General features: G+C 41.8%; 1 protein-coding gene across 2 annotated transcripts in view; it reads left to right on the forward strand.

Moving 5' to 3' along the window:
* Positions 1-20,982, forward strand: part of acap3b (ArfGAP with coiled-coil, ankyrin repeat and PH domains 3b) — a 310,483-nt gene that overhangs the window by 172,012 nt on the left and 117,489 nt on the right. For both annotated transcript variants that reach the window (XM_043675828.1, XM_043675827.1), the window contains exons 3-4: positions 6,151-6,270; positions 10,879-10,932. In XM_043675828.1, the coding sequence (XP_043531763.1) occupies positions 6,151-6,270; positions 10,879-10,932 (174 nt within the window). The remainder of the gene's footprint in view (positions 1-6,150; positions 6,271-10,878; positions 10,933-20,982) is intronic.

Consider the following 20,982-nt stretch of genomic DNA (forward strand, 5'->3'; position numbering starts at 1 on the left):
CAGTCCTACCTGTCCATCTTCCTTCCCACTTTTCCACTCCACCCTCCCCTCCGAACTATCATTATCAGCCCCCTCCCCACTTGCATCTACCTATCGCCTTGCCCCATCGTCCAACCTCTTATTTATCTCTCAGCCCCCTTTCCAACCCCCACATCCCTGATGAAGGGCTTATGTCCAAAACGGCAACTCTCCTCAGATGCTGCCTGACCAGCTATGCTTTTGCACCACCACACGTTCCAACTTTGATCTCCAGCATCTGCAGTCCTCACTTTCTCAGATACAATGCAATAAGAACATAAAGTGTTGGAGAAACTTGGCAGATCTGGCAGCATCTATTGAGAGAAGAACATAGTTAATGTTTTGAGTCTGGTTTAAATCTTCTCCAGGTGTAATGCATTGGTTTGTGATCCCCCTGAGCTTGGGAAGGTGGAAGAGGAATTTTTCTGCTGTTTTTCAGTGCCCATTAATCCATACCACCAAGTGTGCAAATGTCTGTTTTGGCTGAGGATACTGATCTGATGTTCTAGTTTAAGAATTACTCCTATAATGAAGTTAAGGAGGGTCGCTGCCAAGGATAGATCTGTCATCTATAACAAAACAGAAATTGCTGGAAAAGGTCAACAGGTCTGACAGCATCTTAGAGAGAAATCAGAGTTAACAGTTCAAGTCCAATGTGCCTTCCTCAGTTCTAGACTGGATAATCAAAGTCATGGGTTGGAGATGCAGGTCTGTGTACACCTGCCAGTGAAACTAATGTGTAACACATGGTTTGCGTAATTCTCCAAATTCTGTACCTCACCAGTTATCGCAGGAGGGATGCCCTTGCAATGACATACAATCGCCAGGAGGAGCTACAATAATCCTAATGTCATTTTATACCTGTTCTAGTAGATGAACATTCAGTTATTTCTGTTGAGATGAACAAAGTCAGTGGCTTGATTCTGGGGTCATTCTGGTCAGTAAGGTTCAGTTCTTCACTATTGACCACTGAGTCACTAATGAAAAGCTACAAAAATTCTAGAGAGTCCTGAAACAATTTGTCTCCTAAAAGGAAAGATATCCATGTATGTACTCTTGTGTGCTTGACTGTATGCAATTATTTATCATTGATAAACTATTCTGTACACACCACAATGTGCTACTTGAAACAAAAATTCAGCAAATGGATATGACTTTTAAAGTTCTACACTCAATAGAACAAAAAGATGGGGTACTGGGCTAATGGTCGGATACTTGGTAGTGTGGATGAGCAGAGGGATCTTGGTGTCCATGTACACAGATCTTTGAAAGTTGCCACCCAGGTAAATAATGCGGTGAAGAAGGCATATGGCGTACTGGCATTTATTGGTAGAGGAATTGAGTTCCAGAGTACTGAGGTAATGTTGCAGTTGTATAAGACTCTGGTGCAGCCGCATCTGGAGTATTGTGTGCAGTCTTGGTCGCCATATTATAGGAAGGATGTGGAGGCACTGGAACGGCTGCAGAGGAGGTTTACCAGGATGTTGCCTGGTATGGTAGAAAAATCGTATGAGTAAAGGCTGAGGCACTTGGGGCTGCTCTCATTGGAAAAAAGAAGGTTTAGGGGTGACTTGATAGAGGTGTATAAGATGATTAGGGGTTTAGATAGGGTCGACAGTGAGAATCTTTTTCCACGTATGGAGTCAGCTATTACAAGGGGTCATAGCTTTAAATTAAGGGGTGGTAGGTAAAGGGCAGATGTTAGGGGTAGGTTCTTTACTCAGCGATTCGTGAGTTCATGGAATGCCCTGTCAGTAGCAGTGGTGGACTCTCCCTCTTTATGGGCATTTAAGCGGGCATTGGATAGGCATATGGAGGATAGTGGGCTAGTGTAGGTTAGGTGGGCTTGGATCGGCGCAACATCGAGGGCCAAAGAGCCTGTACTGTGCTGTATTCTTCTGTGTTCTAGAACATATTTCTGAAATGAAACACCACAGCAACAATAACTTGTACGTACGTAGCACCTTAAGTGTAATGAAGCAATACGCACTTCGCACGAATATTGTGAAGCAACATTTGGCATTGAGTTACATAGATTCATATCAGATCAGATAAAAGGGGCTAAGGGATGCAAGGAGTATTAAGAAGGGAATTCCAGCACTTAGGGCCCAGACAACTGAAGTCACAACCCCTAACTGGAGCAATTAAAATTGGTGATGCTCCAGAGGAGGAGGGGTATCACGCACTTCGCACGAATATTGTGAAGCAACATTTGGCATTGAGTTACATAGATTCATATCAGATCAGATAAAAGGGGCTAAGGGATGCAAGGAGTATTAAGAAGAGAATTCCAGCACTTAGGGCCCAGACAACTGAAGTCACAACCCCTAACTGTGGAGCAATTAAAATTGGCGATGCTCCAGAGGAGGAGGGGTATCACAGATAGTTGTGGGACTGAGGAAGGTCACAGGGTGAGGGAGGGGTCACAAGGCATTTGAAAACAAGGATGAGAAATTTTCAAGAGGTTTTGTTTGACCAAGAGCCAGTACTGGTCAGCGAGCACAGTGGGTGATGAGTGAACAGGACTTGGTACGAGTAAAGACACGGGTAGCAAAGTTATGGATAGCCTCAAGTTTACTGAGCGTGGAACACGGGACACCCTGCGCGCACAGCAATGGAACAATACAGGAAATTTCTTTTCCTTTGAAGTCTAAGTAGTAAAGATGGTCAAGCTGGAGTTGCTGGCTTTGTTTCTGCAAACAGCTGCAATTGTCTCTTGGCTCCCCTCACTGTTTTGTTTCCATTTGCATGTCTCTATGTGATATAATTAGAATTCTGTGGGTTTGCCATTATCAGATGGATGTGCTGTGTGCCTTGAGTCGAGATTTCGAACCTGCAGTGCTTTATAATCAAAAGCTGGGCTTTTTACAATCCCAATTTGAAGTAGCATTTCATTACAATTTTATGTAAGCGTTAATGGAATACTTTCCCTGAAAGCTGCACTCATAAAAGTCTGCATCAATTAAGCCTTGAATTTCAATTTGAGGTAAAGTAAAACTGACCTCAACAGCATTACCATCCCCCATAGAATTGATGGCCATGCTGAGAGCAATTACAGTTTGCAAGAAGTGGTATCTTAACAATGGGCAATCTAATTTCCAGTAAGTGCCATTTTTAAACAGCACTACTCAAAAATAATGCTGATTGGCTTCAATTCCCTTTTTTAGGATGATTAACCATAGTTTATAAGAGACAAAGGGCATCTGCCTCTTTTAGTCAGCAACAAGTGGGCAAGGCAAGGGCAGGACTCCATGCAGCAGCACAATGGTTCAACCCATGTTAATTGGTGTTTCCCCTGCACCACACTAAACTAACTAATACTCATTCCTTTTGTTTTTACTGCTTTTGCCCAAGGGCAGTGGAGGTTGGAGGGGGGCATTGATAGTTAATTGCATGTAAAAGGGGTGAAAGTACTGGCTAATTTTAGTATTCGCTCCCCCCACTACCCCATCACGCCTGTTTACCTCCACTCTCTTCTGGGCCCTGTCTCAGGTTGATGTTCAGTTTCACATCTGTGATTGGCGTTTTCCATATTTTGTTGATATCTGTCAATGTTCAAACTTCAGCTTCAAACTGTTCAGCCACAGGGAAGCTACCATTGCACTGAGCTCTATCCTCACCTGAATTTCCAGGAGAGGCATTGATGAACTTTACAGAAAGAAGTCATTTGATGCATTACCAATTACCATTCTCTTAAAAATAATCTATCCATTTGTTACAAATTTTATGCTTTCCCTATGCTAGATAATATTGCCTCCTTGCAAATCTGTACATTCATTAAATACGTCATGCCAATGCTTTGTATTCCTTTACCTCCAATGTATTTGTTTATTCACAATCTTCCCTTCCTCATCCACATTCCTTTCGGTTAGATGGTTATGAGTTCAAGTCCCATTCCAGAAGCACAAAAATCTTTGCTGCCTGTCCAATGTAGTGAGGAAGCTCTGCACCATTGGAGATGTGCTACCCTTAAAGTAACATATTTTACCTGACATTTGTTTGGAGGTGTCTGAAAGTAAAAAGATTCCATGTCACCATTTGAAAGGAAAGGGATGTTATTCCGATGGCCAGTGGTTGTCCCTTGATTAACATTACAAAAATGAGATTATCTGGACGTTATTATGAGCTGTTATGATGACAGTCTGGCCTGTGCTGTGACTTTATTGGTACTGGTCACCAAATGGCAGCCCTTAGTAGACCATGGTAGACGTAACCATGTCTACAGCAAACCAGAAGACATATCGTTGCACTCTTGCCAAACAGTCAGATCTTAGTACTTTTTTTTGGGAGCTTGATGTGTTCAGATTGGCTATGTCTACACCTTTAGAGATGCTTCATTGGCTGTGAAATGCTTTGGGGAATCCTGATGTCAAGGAAGTCACTATATAAATGCAACTGTTTTGCATTATGCTTTTGTGGGTCAATATTGTGCTACCTATTTCTCTATTTTCAAATGGTCCTTCCCCACCTCCACCTATCATCTGGTTGTGTTAATATAAAATCCCACCTCCACTGTTCCCTTTAACTCTCTGTGCCATCTATGAGACATAGCACCATGTAAGAAAAAAATAGATCCCATTTCTACATCTTCAACTGTGATCAGAGCTCATTCTGGTGTCCAAATCAATGACAGTGATGGTCATGTAGTGATTTAATATTAGATAATAAGCCAGAGTTTAAGAGTTGAAATTCACCATTGAAAATTGTGAGATTATGTCCAATCGATTTAATAACATTTGGGCTAATTTCTATTCCTCTATGTCTAAAGCCAACTGTAATACCCCCACAGCTCATGATAAATGAACCCCTTACATAGTTTGAGCTGGAAGTGCTGCAGATGCTCAGTAGATCTGGCATATGTGTGGTGAGAAAACAGATACGTTTCAAGTCTGCTGACCCACCTTCATTCTGTTAACTCTGTTTCCTCTCCATAGATGCTGCCAGACCTGCTGAGTATCTGCAGCAATTTCTGTTTTGGTTTGTTTCAGATCTGCAGCATCTGCAGTTCTTTGTTTTCTTTACGTATTTTGAGCTGATCTCTGTATTTCTCAGTGCATTTGTCAACCAAGCTATATTTAGGTGCCAAAAACATTCTTCCTTGTCACCTTTTTAATTCCTTTACAGCTTCCACTTGTTATACGTAATAATTTTATTATAGTTACTTAAAGATGTCATCAGGACTGACAGTTTTTAAGAATATACATATTTGCCTTGTGTGAGTGTTCTGAAGGACACCGCTATTACGGGAAGAAAACAATATCTGTCAGGATTTGGCAATTTCAGGAGAAGATTTATTTTTCTTTCCAGCTTTTAGGAGTCTTTCAGAGGCTTTTATATCAGGGTGATAATGTACAGCCATGGCATACTCTGCCTATCTCTGTAGCCTCCGTCAGCCCTACAATTCCTAACTTTCTTAGTGGTGCTCCATCTTTGGCCCCTTGTGCATCCTTCATCTACATCTTTACACCATTGGTGTCATGTCTTTAGTTGCCTGGGCCCTGAATTTTCGAATTATCTTTCTAAACCTTTATGAATTTTTCTCCTTCTTTAATGCGCTCCTTAAAACGTTGCTAATTAACCAAATTTGGTCAGCTGTCCTGATATCTCTCTTTATGATTGAGTGTCAAATTTTGTCTGAAGCATACGGTGTGGAAGCACTTTGGATTGTTTCTCTATGTCAAAAGTGCTATATAACTGTAAGATGATGATGATGTTGCTAAAATGTTGTTCTTGAATCCCTATGATGTGACCTCTAATCCAGTTCTAACAAATAATAACCAAGGCTTGAAAATACATAAATCTGAATAATCTCAAATAGCTTCTTTGTGAGTTCAGAACCACCCATCATTTCAGACTAATTGATAGCTGGGAGACACTACAATAGCATGGTAAATGTAAAGTCAAACACTGCTACAGCTAACGTTAGTGTTAAATCTGATTGTTAGAGAAGTCTGGTCCTTCACTCTGATCCATAGAGATGTCCATTCATCAGTATTTGCACCCAGATATTATAAGTTACACAGAAATGTAACTCTTGTAAAAATGAAACAGTCAATTTCATCAATTTTCTCATGAGTAACATCATTGTTTAATGACATAACAACATAATGTTTTGTGATTTCCTTCTTATAGTTGGTGAAACTGTGCAGTGGGATGATTGAAGCAGGGAGAGCATATACCACGGCCAACAAACATTTTGTCAATGGGATCCGAGACCTCTCTCAACAATGCAGGAAAGATGAAATGATATCGGTAAGATAGAAGTTATTTTACAAATTCTGTCATATTTCCTCCTTTAGCTGGGAAAGTAGAATGGAAAAGCTTCTGTGATGCCCATAGATCCAACTGAAGCTACTTAATTCTGGGAAGACCGGAGTTAGTTCAGCCTGGATTAGGACTTACTTCTGACATCAGCTCTGCAAAGGGAATTACTTGAAAAAGTTCTATGTAAATGGTGTATCTCTGTTGTAAAACTATTCATCAGCGCAAACATGTGAGGAACATACAGTATAAGTGAACAAAGCCAGTTTCTCTTCACCCACACTTTCCAAGAATGTTTGTTCTTTTAGAATTAGATTAGATTTCTTAGTATGGAAACTGGCCCATCGGCCCAACAAGTCCACACTGACCGCCGAAGCGCAACCCACCCAGACCCATTCCCCTACACCTAACACTGCGGGCAATTTAGCATGGCCAATTCACCTAACCTGCACATTTTTGGACTGTGGGAGGAAACCGGAGCACCCGGAGAAAACCCACGCAGATACTGGGAGAATGTGCAAACCCCACACAGTCAGTCGCCTGAGATGGGAATTGAACCCAGGTCTCTGGCGCTGTGAGGCAGCAGTGCTAACCACTGTGCCACCCACAATGTGGTACTGTTCTGCCTGATAGAAGTCTTCAGCACTCATTAACATTTCCCAATTGAAACCACTCTGAGTACAAATTTAACAAGTGTCTGCTAGCTTTCTAATAATACCTATTTATATGAAGAAACCTAGGCATATGTCAGCCCAATGGCCACCGAATAGCGACATAATTTATAAATCATACACGATTCTCAGTCTGCTGAAATCTTTGCAGAGTCTTCTTTGCAATCTGGAACTGGTCATTTCTGAGTTTTATATTGTTCTTGTCTCTCACTGACATCTTAGCTTCCCTAACCAGAGTTCATGTTATTAAGGTTCCCTCATTGTCTCAATATGTTAACAAGGCTAACGATCCTGCTATCACAGGTAGGCACCTCCTAGCAATATTCTCGATGTGGTACTATTCATGAGACAGAATAACAGGAAATGTCTATTTGTCAGCTTCTTCCAGGTCTTTTTTTCTTAATTCACTTGTGGGACATAGGTGTCATTGGCTGGGCCAACATTTCTTTCCCATTTCTAGCTGTCCTTGAGAAGGTGGTAGTGAGCTGTTTTCCTGAACCATTGCACTCCATTTGCTGTGGGTTGACACACAATGCCCTTTGGGAGGGAATTCCAGGATTTTGACCCAGCAACACTGAAGGAACGGCCGTATATTTCTAAGTCAGGATGGTGAGTGGATTGGACAGGAACTTGCAAGTGCTGGTGTTCCCAAATATCTGTTGTCCTTGTCCCTCTAGATGGAAGTGATCATGTATGAGAAAGGTGCTGTCTAGGGATCTTTGCAGTGAATCCTTTAGATAGTACACACTGTGGCTACTGAACATCAGTGACGGGGAGTAGATGTTTGTTGATATGGTGACAATCAACTGGGCTGCTTTGTCCTGGCTGGTGTCAAGATTGAGTGTGGTTGGAGTTGCGTCCATCCAGGTAAGTGGAGAATATTCCATCACACTTATGACTTGTGCCTTGTAGATGGTGGACAGGTTTTGGGGAGTCAGGAGGTGAGTTACACCCTGCATATTCCTAGCCTCTGAACTACTCTTGTATACACTGTGTTTATGTGGTGAGTCAAGTTCACCAGTTTCTGGTCAATGATAACCCCTAGAATAATGACAGTGACGATTTGGTGCTGGTAACACTGTTGGATGTCTAGGGCCAGGTTAGATTGTCTTTTATTGGAGATAGTCATCTGTGTGATATGAATGTTGCTTGCTGCTTGTCAGCCCAAGCCTGGATATTGTCCAGAGCTTGTAATATTTGAACATGGACTGTTTCAGTATCTGAGCAGATGTGAATAGTACTGAACATTGTACAATCAATCATCAACAAAAATACTCAATTCTGACCTTATGATGGAGGGAAGATCATTGATGAAGTGGCTAAGACACTACCCTGAGGAACTCTTGCAGAGATGTCCTGGAACTGAGATGACTGACCTCCAACAATGACAACCATCTTCCTATGTGGCAGGTATGACTCCAACTAATGGAGAGTTTGCCCCCTGATACCCATTGATTCCACTTTTGCTAAGGCTCCTTGATGCCACATTGGGTCATACAGCCTTGATGCAAAGGGCTGTCACTCTCACCTCATCTCTGGAATTCAGTTCTTTTGTCTGTGTTTGTCTCTGTAATGAGATTAGGAACTGAGTAGCCTTGGCAGAACCTAAGGTTATTGTTATCAAGCAGCACCTGCTCAGCAATGTTGATGACTCCTTCCATCACTTTACTGACGATTGAGAGTGGACTGATGGGCTGGTAATTGGCTGGATTGGATTTGTGCTTCTTTCTGTGTACAGGACATATCTAGGCAATTTTCCACACTGTTGGACAGATGCTAGTGTTGTAGCTGTACTGGAACAGCTTGACTAAAGAAGCAGCAGATTCTGGAGCACAAGTCTTCAGTACTATTGCTGGAATGTTGTCAGGACCCATTGCCTTTGCACTATACGGTGACTCTTGTTTCTTGATACCATGTGGATTGAATCAAATTGGCTGAAGACTGGTATCTGTAATGCTGGAGACCATTGGAGGAGGCTGTGATGGATCATCCATTTGACTCTTCTGGTTGAAGATTGCCTTGAATACTTCAGCCTTATCTTTCGCACTGATGTGTTGGGTTTTTCTATCATTGAAGATGGGGATATTTGCAGAGCCTCTTCCTCCACTGAATTGTTCAATCTTGCACCTCAAGGGTCCTATTTTCACAGGAGCCATGTTCCCAGAAAATTATGGTGAAGGTTAGCTTAGAATTGTAGAAGCAGGCCATCTGGCCCATCGAGTCCACACCAACCCTCCAAAGAGTAGCATTCCACCCGGATTCAGCTCCCTGTAACCCTGCATTTTCCATGGCTAATCACCTTGCTTGCACATTCCTGTACATGATGGCCAATCCACCTAACCTGCACATCTTTGGATTGTGGGAGGCAACTGGAGCAAACCCACACAGACATGGGGAAAATGTGCAAACTCCACATAGACAGTCTCCCGAAGCAAGAATTGAACCAGGGTCCCTCGCGCTGTGAGGCAGCAGTGCTAACCACTGATCCACTCTGCCGCAGCATAAGGGGAGTAACCCACAGACCAGTAATCTAACTTGCCAATTAGGCCAATTGAAAAATCCTCCATATCTGAAGTGTCCAGCTGAACATATGGTCAAATTTGCAGCTATTTTCAAAGACTCCTTTTTTTGCTTGAAAATCCTTTGGTTTCCCCCACTCATAACCATCAGTTACACATGTGACAAGTGATTTCAATGTAGTCTACAAGTCAGCTGGTTGCAGTAAAGTGGTTGGGATTTGTTCTCATGTTTCCTGATATCATGCAGTCAGTCAGTATGTTTACTGCCTTTAATGGCTCCCAACTATCGCTTCCTGTGTTACAGTAGCAAGAGATCAAAAGAGAGAGAAAGCAATCTTCAAAGCATCCCAACAGAAGGACTGAACGACAGATTTTCGATGTTTTAAATTGTAATGCTCAAACCCAAAATCAAGATAAATCAAACTTACATTAACAGATAAATAGTATTTCAATAGAAGCAATGAATTTTGCTTTAAATAGTCGATAGTTTCTCAGCATCAACTCCCAGCAGATCAGAAGCTGCAAGTGCAGTCACAAAGTCCTTTCAATGCTGCCTCTTGTACAACAGGTTTCTCATTTCTCTCGCTCATCGGATTTGGCCCTTGAATCACTTTCACTGGTAGCTTTATTCTGCCTGAGTACCCTAGATGAGGTTAACACCAACGAGGCACAGTCCTACTGAAACACCGCAGGATGTTTTGAAGTTAAATAAATTTTTTGAAGTTACATTCACCACACAGCTAATGACACAGCTTGCCAGGTTTCCTTTCCAACCGACCAATTAAAACACTTTGTTTTATAATCTGGTCACCTCTGGCACAAATATCCAGTTCTTTAGCTTGTCTAAGCTATCCATGCCACCTTTAGATTTCCATTTGTTTTAGCTAGTTTGCACATTGCTTCACCAAGATTCTTGAGATCCGTGCCCCCTCTGTTCTCTCCTGCTGAAGAACTAATGCAGCAAGATTCTGCGTGTTTTCTGCAGTACAGCATGCAGAAACTGCAGTCCTAATTTGCTTCCATTTGTCTTTTGTTGGGTGATCTCTCCATAGTAACCTGAATAACCTGGTAGTTTCTTGGAAATATCCTCAAAGAAATTGGGTTGATTTTCTGTGTTGGATGTGGGCTAGTTTGAGAAAAGGCTTGGAAATAATTTTTTTGAAGTTGCACAGGTTTAACCCTCCAAAATGCAAAATAATAATAAAGCAGCATGACAAACATCTTGGCTGGCTGCTCTGACATTGAGGTCTCAATCAAAACTTATTGGGAATTGCTACCAGAAGGATGGTGGAAAGTGATGTTGATGAAGTGTGCTATGCATTCAGTTTACATCTAAAGTTATGATTTCAGAGAAGGTTCTGGTCATTTTCACTTTGAAATCACATCTCTATTTTTTTTTTTAATTTCAGGAATGCCTCCAGAAATTTGGAGAGAGCTTACAAGAAATGATCAACTACCACATGGTAAGTCATCAGTTTCTGTCATTTTGTATTCCTCTACTTTTACAAATAACAGGAATTAAATCCAAAGGGTGCTGCAAAATCAAGTGACACAAAATCTTGCTTAATTTTGGAGACAGACAGTGATCCCATTGTACGTTAAGTGAGCTGCCCCTGGTGTCAGTGAGTCACTCTCCATTATCCCATGTGGTAAAAACATGCTGAATTCTGGCATGTACATTTTCCCCATGGTGAGCAGACTTTCTTCATCAGTCCTTGAAAATGCCAATCTACTCTATTTTGTTTATATGGCGTGCATACAAACATATTAAACACATTATCACATAGATTGTAGTGAATATTTGCCACTGGAACATTTGGTGCAGTTGGTTCCATTTTCAAGCAATTGTCACAAGTTGAGATCATTAAAAAAGTATGGGATGTGCTCTCAAAGGAAGGATTGCATTTGCTCACTCTTTAAACACTGAACGTGCTGGAGATTTGGAGACTAGCACAGGCTGAGAACATATGTCACCATTAGTACCTGATCCAAAAATCATTTGGGCTGAATGGTTATGGTTAAAAAGCTGATCCCGATCCCAATATCCTCTTCATTTCAACTGGACCGGAGCAAAGATAATGTGCTAATCCAATAAACTGACTCAACCTGTGAAAGTGGTAGCATTGTGGTAATGTCTCTGGACAGTAATTCAGAACTAAGGTTCTGAAGATATGTTCAAAGAGCACTAGGGTAGCCAGGAGAACATATATTCAGTTTCATCTAAAATGCTAGTCAATGGAATGGTGAGCACTGATTGTTAAAAGAACTCATCTGATTCACTAAAATTTGTCAGGGGAGGAAATCTGCCTTTCATACCCAGTCTGGTCTCCGTGTGTCTCCATATCTGTAGCTTTGTGGCTAAAAAGTAACTGTCCTGTGAGGAGTAAAAAGCAAGTACAAGGTTGTATCAAATGGCTACCTTAGGTATTGGGGTGAACTTGATTTAAGGAGGAGCTTATTAGAAATGGATGCCAGTGATAGTTAAATCCTATGAACAAAGAAAACAAAAATTACAGCCAGACCGAAGGCTATGGGTTCCTCAAATCCTTTCTTCAACTCCTGGCCATGGAGCATTAGCCTGGATTATGAGTGTACCAGCCCTGATGTTTGGCTTGAGCCATGACCTCCTGACTTGAAGCAAACATTCCAAAACGTGGTGGCTCACTGGCGAGGTAACTCACAGCAAATTGAAAATGCACCACGATATAAGGAGAGGAACAGGATGCTGTTTAATACAGTATATTATTCGGTGTCTAATGTGGAACCAAGTTTAGGTGAAGCATGTTATTAAAGCCTCAAGTTCTAACTCATGTAAATAAGGTCATTTGGAGGTCGATGAAGTGGTATTTGCCTATAGGTTGGAAGGTGTACGTGCAGGAAAAAACTTGTCTCCTTTTTAATACATTTCTTTTAAAGGTTTTTGTTTGTAAACACACTGTTATGCCTGAAACATTTTGTGACGTAGATTGCTGGTGTGCATGACAGCCTGACATTTTAACACTAAATTGGCAGCTTCTGTTGACCACATATTTCTACTAATTCATCTCGCCTTGGAGGCTGCCCAGACGTTGTACACAGAGGAAAAAATGCACCAAGTTTTGTCTGCAGATTTTAAGTGTGATTTGTTAGTAAATCCCAGATGGTAGCTTCTCAGAGGGCAGTACTCCTGCTTCAAGAACCGTTTGGTCAATGGTAGAAAGAATGGTGACAGTGTTTTTATTCACATCACATTTGCAGTTCTGACAGCGTCATCGAGCGTGTGAATAGCGTGGACTCCTGACATAGAATCTTCATAAGCCTGGGTACAAAACCCACAATACTGAGTAGCCTGGATGGAGGGATCACAGAGAACACGTGTCCATTAGTAAGACAGGCGAGAACCTGAGGGCACAGCTAGCAGAGTGAAGGGTTGGCCTTTTAGAACCGAGATGAGGAGGAACTTCTTCAGCCAGAGGGTGGTGAATCTGTGGAACCCGTTGCCCCAGAGGGCTGTGGAGGCCAACTCTTTAAGTGTATTTTTTAGATTAGATTAGATTCCCTCCAGTGTGGAAACAGTCCACACCGACCCTCTGAAGAGTAACCCACCCAGTCCCAATTCCTTCTGGCTAATGCACCTAACACTATGGGCAATTTCCCATGGCCAATTCACCTGACCTGCACATCTTTGGACCTGTGGGAGGAAACCCACGCAGACACTGGGAGAATGTACAAACTCCACACAGACTGTCTCCCAAGGCTGGAATCGAACCTGGGACCCTGGTGCTGTGAGGCAGCAATGCTAACCATCTGAGCCACCATGCCGCTCACTAAGACAGAGAAAGATTCTTGATTGGTAAAGGGACCAAGTGTTACAGGGAGAATGGGCTTGAGAAATATATCAGCTATGATCGAATGGCATATGTTACAACACGGGGTAAACTCTCCTGCTTACTGTAAACCAGCAACACAGAAAAGATTTATCCTCTGCAGTAATCTATGAAAATTTGAGAGGCCAAGCACTATTTAAAGTAAAAATTAACGCCTTTATTTCTTAAAGTATAACAGAGAATAATTAACTAACATCTACTTACAAGTCTTTCCTCTAACCTAACTTTTATCTTTCCCTTCTACAATACTAGTCCAATAAAACTCCCAAGATTTATGAAACAAAACTCCTTATCTCAAAACCAGGCAGCTTTTAGTTTTCTCTGAATTCCTGTCTTATCTTCTTCTTGGGTATTCTACTTCACCGGTTATTGATTGATAATGGTACCTTTTAAGAGAGCTATTTTTCAGACAGTCTTTACATGTTGGTAGCTTGGCAGCTCTCCTCTGAACTGTTCAATTTTCCCCAGTCTTATACTTCCAAAGCATCAGATCGTGTCATTGGCTTTTAAGATTGTGCATATACTAAATTCAAACTTGATTGGAGTTTGGTATTTTTTGGGGTATAGTTCAATCTGATTGGCGTAATTTGAATCTGTTCTGTTGCTTGCAGGCAACCAGCTACCCTAGCTACCTCAGTAGCTGGAGCACATGTTACACTGTTTCTTATTGAGAACACTTTGTGCTGTCACTGCTAGCTTTTAAATCTCTTAAAGATACAGTATACCCACATCTTAATAACACAGAGCACACTCGATGGGTCAAATGGTCTAGTTCTGCTTCTTTTATGAATTGATGAGAGCGAAGTTGTAAATGTCTTGAACTGAAAACTGGAAAAGACCTGCATCTAAGTTACACCTTTCACAACTACAGGTACTTTACAACCAATAGAATTCTTGTCTTTTCTGAAGTGTAGTCACTGTTGTAACAGAGGGCACATGGCAGCCAAATGGCACACAATAAATCTCCACAAACAGGAATGTAATGAAATCCAGACAATCTGTTTCTTAGTGATGTTGGCTGAGGAATAGATATTGTACACGACAGTAAGAAGAACTCTGCATCTCTTCCTTGAAATGGTACCCACCAGAATCTTTTTAGTTCATCTAAGGGTGTCATTGTGGTCTGAATGTAACATTTCATTCAAAAGGCCATACTTCTGACAGAACAGCGCCAACTCAGTACTGCACTGGAAGAATTGGCACACACCATACACGCAAATAGGTTTGAGTCCTATAACCTTCTACTAATACCACCACTGGAGAAAAGTTTGCAGCTTTAAAAAGCCGAGAGGAATCTTTGGAAATGGAACAAATTGGTGCAATTGTGTCTCCAGAGGTTCCTCAGTTTCCCACTGGACCTATGTTGAATGAGAATGTTTGACCCCAGTTTCCAGAGCATAACAGTTGATTAGAACAGGAAACCTGATTCCCGTAAACAAAAAGATGCAATGACTCCGTTTCTTCCTATCCATGAGGATGTTATCTCATTGTGGTTTGAAAGCATTAAAATTAACTGACCAGTGTTTGCTGAATTAATTTTAGCAACATTGAACGTTTTGTTTTCGTGGGATAAAGGATATTTGCTTTCTGTTTAAATAAGTCGAAGCCAGGGTCAAATATGACCTGCCAGATTGCAGTACTTGCTTCCTGTGCACACACACACACACAAAGAATCATTAGTCGAGTGAAGCATTGGAAAAATGTTCTTGGATATTCACTGATGCAGAAATTAATGCTTCAAGAAAGGAGATACTTGGCACTAAATATATAAAACTTCAACTCTTTTTCATGTACTCTTATCTACCACTTCAGACATTCACTTCAGGTAACCCTGATGCAAAGTGACAGCAGTGTGTACTACTGACTAGATGCAGCACAGCTATTCACTGAGGCTTCTGTACCAGAGCATTCCAAACCTGTGAGCTTTACCACATAGAAGAACAAGAGTGGAAAATGCATGGGAACACCACCTCCTCCACCTCCAAGTTCTCCTCCAAGCTACACCTCACCCTGACTTGGAATTATATTCTAGTTCCTTCAATGTCCTTGAATAAAAACCCTGGAATTCCCTCCGTGACAGCACAATGGATGTGCCTACATCACATGAAGGAACAAACGTGATGTTTTACGAGCCCTAGCCTGCAGTATCAGCTCCTTGTGGATGTCTGGGGACCGTCCTGCTGACCAGCAATTGGAGTGAGCATTAAACCAGACCTTTACACAGAACAGACACAGCCAGTCATGGCCTCTGTAACTCTCTCAGCCAGGAAAACCATTTCTTAATGTGGTGAGCAACGTTTTGAAAGGCAAGTGACTTATAAAACAAAACTTGCATTTTTATAGCACCTTTCAAGAAATGCAGCCAATCCTGCAATGTAGGAAACACAGCATCCAACTGTGCCAAACAGGTAGGTGATCATGACCAGATTATGTGGGCATCAACAAAACTACTCTGCCGTACATGGTCTTTTATGCTCACCACAGAGAACAAGTGGAACTGAAGTTTCACGTCACATCTGAAAGGCAATATGGCTGTACAGTACAGCTGTCCCTATTTGCTGCGCTGAAGTATCAGCCCCCATTTTGTGCTCAAGTACCTGATGTGGGACTGAACCCAAGCTTTTCATGGAGATGAGAGTGATCCACAGCTCAAACTGTCATTAGGTCAGTTGGTCCATGTCATTGAAGAGATTTTCTCATAAAGAGATGTGTGCACAATGAAGTGATCAAGTAGCATTGTACTGTGTCTGCACAGCTTTTAAACGAGGCTGGGATCAGTGTTTTTATTGTGTAGGGCATTCATTGAAAATAGCTACTTGTTAAAACAGCACTTATTATAGGAACAGAAATAGACAGAAAGAAGCATCTTGAAGTCATTTGATGTCAGTAAATATTTCCAGTGGCATTGCTTCAGGTAGGTTCTCAGGATATGGTCACTCTCAGAGGGTCCGTTAAAAGAGTACCACTTAATGTAGTTGGAATGATGGCAAATGATACTGAAACACTGGAGAATTTGTTGAAATTCTGGCAGCAGCACTGCACATGGAGAATGCCTGAATAGTTTCTTTTCTGCTGCTCTCTGCAGGCACTTGGAAACTTGTTTGGAAGCCTTGTGATTTGCCCCATTTCTGCGTCAAAATAAGTTTGGATGTTTGTAGCAATAATTTTCTTTATTGTTGTGTTTTGATCAGCAGAGCTGTCGTGTGATGCATTCATTGCCAGGGCCTTCTGCGAACGTTTAGGCCACTTGTTAGTGATGCTGTTTATTTAACTCTTCGAGCCACTGCACTGACCTCCAGCCACCCACCTTCTGAAAGGCTAATTTACACAATGGTTACTGCATAGTAGGGGGCTATTCATCATGTCCTTGAGAGTTACTTACTTAGTCTCACACCCCTGTCTCTCCTGCAAATTGGTTCTCTTTAGATAATTAGCCAAGTTCCTTTTAAAAGCCACAGTTGAATCTGTCTCCATTACATTCTCAGGCGATTCATTCTACACTGTTACCATTTGTTGCGTAAGAATGTTTTTCTCAGATTCCCATTGCTTATTTTGCCAGTCACCTTTGGTTCTTGATCCCTACACTAACAGCATCAGGTTCTCCGTTTCTGCTCTTTCCAGATCCCTTATGATTTTCGAAAACCCGATCAAATTTCTTCTCAACTTTCTCCTCTGTAAAATAGAAAATTACAGCTTTGCCATTCTATGCCCTTAACTGAAGCCTCTCATTTCAGGAGCATCTATAATTGGAAGTCATCTATTTTCCTGTTCCAAAGCTTGAATGGCATTGGACTTGGGGTTGAAAATGTGCAACACAGACCTTGCACCCAGTCCGCTTCTGTTACATTTTGGAGGATTTTGGAGCTAAAGTGAGCCTAATGGCAGTAAGTGTCACTCGATAATGATCTGAAGTGGTAGGATGTTGGAAGTCTGTGGCTGAGCCAGCTAACACAGTAGGTGCCAGGCTTCCAACTGGGACATTCCCGTTGGTTTGGACTAAGTTTCACTTCAGGCAGCACAATCAATGATGGAATCATTTGAGGAATATTTTTAAAGTAGATTCTTGGAATATTACATTGCTATACAAGGGCAACATTTATCGGTCATCCCTAGTTGCTCTTGGGAAGGTGATGGTGAGCTTGCTTCTTTGATTTCTCAGGATTCCAGGTGCTGAAGGTACACACAGTGACCATAAACAGGGAGGTCCAGGATTTTGACTCGTTGACGAAGCAGGAGTGACATTATATTTCCAAGTTGAAAAGTGTGCAACTTGTCAGCGAGCTTGAAGGTGGTGATGTTCCCGTGCTCCTGCTGTGCTTGTCCTATTGAATGCCTCATGTCAACTTGTAGATTTGATTGCCTCCGTGTGTATGTATATGTCTATCTACACAGTAAGGCATCTAACATCAAGCCTCAAGCATCACACTTGCTAGTATGGCACGTTGTATTATCTCTCTGACAATCTCCAAAATATTGTAGGAAGAGAAAGATTGATTTGATTTTACTTTGTTTCTCCAGAGAAACTTATCCTTTGGTAATCCTCAGCCTATGTCTAATAGAAATTAGAATATAATCAACCCCAACACTGACAATTTTCAGCAGTTAGGCTTTGAGTTCATAAAGCATCACCTTAGCAGCAGGATACTATTGGACGATAAATAACGAGCATTATGGACTCGTGATCTCACAGATGTCTAGTTTAAGCTAATCTTTTTTCGGATAGGGCTTTTGTGTTTATAGTTAACTTTACTCAACATAAAACAAAGGTGCAGTGCCATAAGTCAAAGGATGAGCCACTGTTCATAGAATCATAGAATCCCTACAGTGTGGAAGCAGGCCCATCAGCCCATTGACTGACCCTTCAAAGAGCATCCCACCCAGACCTACCCAACGACCCTATTCCTGTAACCCTGCATTTCCCAATCTACATATCCTTGGACACTATAGGTAATCTAGCATGGCCAATCCACCCAACCTACATATCCTTGAACACTATGGGTAATTTAGTACGGCCAATCCACCCAACCTACATATCCTTGGAACTATGGGTAATTCAGCCTGGCCAATCCACCCAACCTACATATCCTTGGACACTATGGGTAATTTAGCCTGGCCAATCCACCCAACCTACATATCCTTGGACACTATGGGTAATTTAGCCTGGCCAATCCACCTAACCTACATATCTTTGGGCTGTGGAGGAAACCGTCTCACCCAGAGGAAATCCATGCAGACATGGGGGGAGCATGCAAACTCCACACAGACAGTCATCCGAGAGTGGAATTAAATCCTGGGTCCCTGGCGCTGTGTTAACCACTGAGCCACCATGCTGCCTAGTGTTGACCTTCATTGCTGTGTGGGAAGTGCTGAAAATTCTTTTTTTGAGGATTTGGCAAAATGATTCATGTTAGAGAGGAGGTGTTTGCAAGTTCTTGGAAAGCAGTACAACAGATGGTTCAGGTTTGACTGGAACATTGAGTTTGAGATCCTGACTCAGCTGCCCACAGTGACTAGGGCTCAGTCAGATTTCAGCGGAGTCACGGTGAGCTTACCATCCCTGCCAATCTCAGCCAGGAAGTAGGTAGACCTCTCCACCACTCCAGTAAAAGCTGCCAAATTACTCCATCTTGCACATCTACTGCTCGCATCTCTATTTAAGGGAAAATGTACTTGTATTTCAGGCAATGAAGGCTAACTTTATTGGCCTATGGGATGAAGGAGTTGTCATATAATGACAGACTGAATAAATTGGATCTCTGCTCTCTAGTATTTGGAAGAATGAGAGGTGATCTTCTTGAAACATAGAAGAAGGAGCTGTCAAGCTAGGTATTGAGACACTCTTCCTGTTAGTAAGGGTGTTAAGAGGCCGTCAAGAGGAGTATGCTCGAAGTCAGGCCTAGTAGTATAAATATCTTACTGAATCACTCTAAAATGATCAGCTTGTTTCTCTTTATTACTGTTAACTAGAACAAAAGAGATTTTCACCAGGCTTCTTGCTAAACTTAAAAATTTTATTTAGACAAACTTTTTCTTCATACAAAGGATAAACATTTTCAGCTTTGGTATCCATGGGGATGGCCTCAACTGGGACCTTGAGTTCATGTCATGCTACAGGTGACCCCATTGCACTTACACACACACACACACACACACAGACGCACGCACACATTTCTACACACACACTCATGCAGACCCTCTCTCATGTGCTCACACATACACTCCCACACGCATCCTCTCACAGACTTATACCCCTTTACCCCCCCACTGCGTGGAGTTTGCACATTCTCCCTGCGACTGCGTGGGTTTCTTCCGGTGCTCCAGTTTCCTCCCACAGTCCAAAGATGTGCAGGTTAGGTGAATTGGCCATGCTAAATTGTCCGTAGTGTTAGGTGAAGGCGTAAATGAATGGGTTTGGGTGGGTTGCTCTTCAGAGCGTCGGTGTGGACTTGTTGGGCCAAAGAGCCTGTTTCCACACTGTAAGTAATCTAATTGTGGAGTGAATTTGTACTTGCAGAATTACATTTTATTTTGCTCATACACCGCATTAGTCCATGTAAGATTCTGTAAATCTGTTTTTTAGATTAGAATCAGCCTGACCATTGTGGCACAGACAGTCTCTCACAGGGCACCTCACACCTTCAATGCATTATCTGGGCTGACATGACACCAATTGTTAAAGTTCACTTGAGAATGTAACTTTTTAAAAACAGTTTTGCGATTTACATATGAAAGAACTGAAACCAACATGGTCATTCTAAAAGATGAGAAACTTAACAAACAATCCAAGTTTTCAAGATATAATTTCAGTTACATCACACTGTAAACTTATGCTGTAAATTCTGTGTTTTACAATCTTATTCCCACAGCCACCTGATGAAGGAGCAGTGGTCCAAAAGCTAGTGCTTCCAAATAAACCTCTTGGACTATAACCTGGTGTTGTGTGATTTTCAACATAATGCCAATTATCAACTAAGCAAATTAAAATACAACTGAAAACAAAAAAAAATGTTGAAAATCACGGCAGGTCAGGCAGCATTCTCGGAGAGAGAGCAAGCTAACATTTTGCGTCTGGATGACTTCTTCAAAGTGGCTCACCAGCACTGATGAAAAGTTATCTAGACTTGAAAAGTTAGCTTGATCTCTCTCCCTGAATGCTGCCTGACTAGCTGTGATTTCCAGCATTTGATTGCTTTCAGTACAGATTCCAGCATCTGCAATAATGTGCTCCTGAATTAAAATACAACCCCCTTAATCCCTAATGCACATGCATTCATACACAGACAGGACAAAGGCATACATGATGCAGCCATGCAGAGCAATTATCAGTGGGAAAGTAGGGAAAGCCCCATGAACCAAGAGCTCAAACTATAAAAGTGGATTGAGTGCATTTCTCACAGCTCCTTTAGTTTCTTGTGAATGGACTCACATTCCTGTTGGTTACAAAATGATGACAAATTTTCAGACCAGATTTTAGATTCAGTTGGAAATAGGTAGGGGTCATGACATTTGAAATTTTAGCAGATTTTTTTCCTAAAATCCTTCACTGAGAGAGACAGATAGACAGCACTTCTTTCAACTCTATACTCTGACTGTTACAGACTGAGACATCCTACACACTTCAGCCACTGCCCACAGCTCCTGGGTGTG

This window comes from Chiloscyllium plagiosum, chromosome 34 (genome assembly GCF_004010195.1).
Source record: "Chiloscyllium plagiosum isolate BGI_BamShark_2017 chromosome 34, ASM401019v2, whole genome shotgun sequence".
NCBI classification, from domain to species: Eukaryota; Metazoa; Chordata; class Chondrichthyes; order Orectolobiformes; family Hemiscylliidae; genus Chiloscyllium; species Chiloscyllium plagiosum.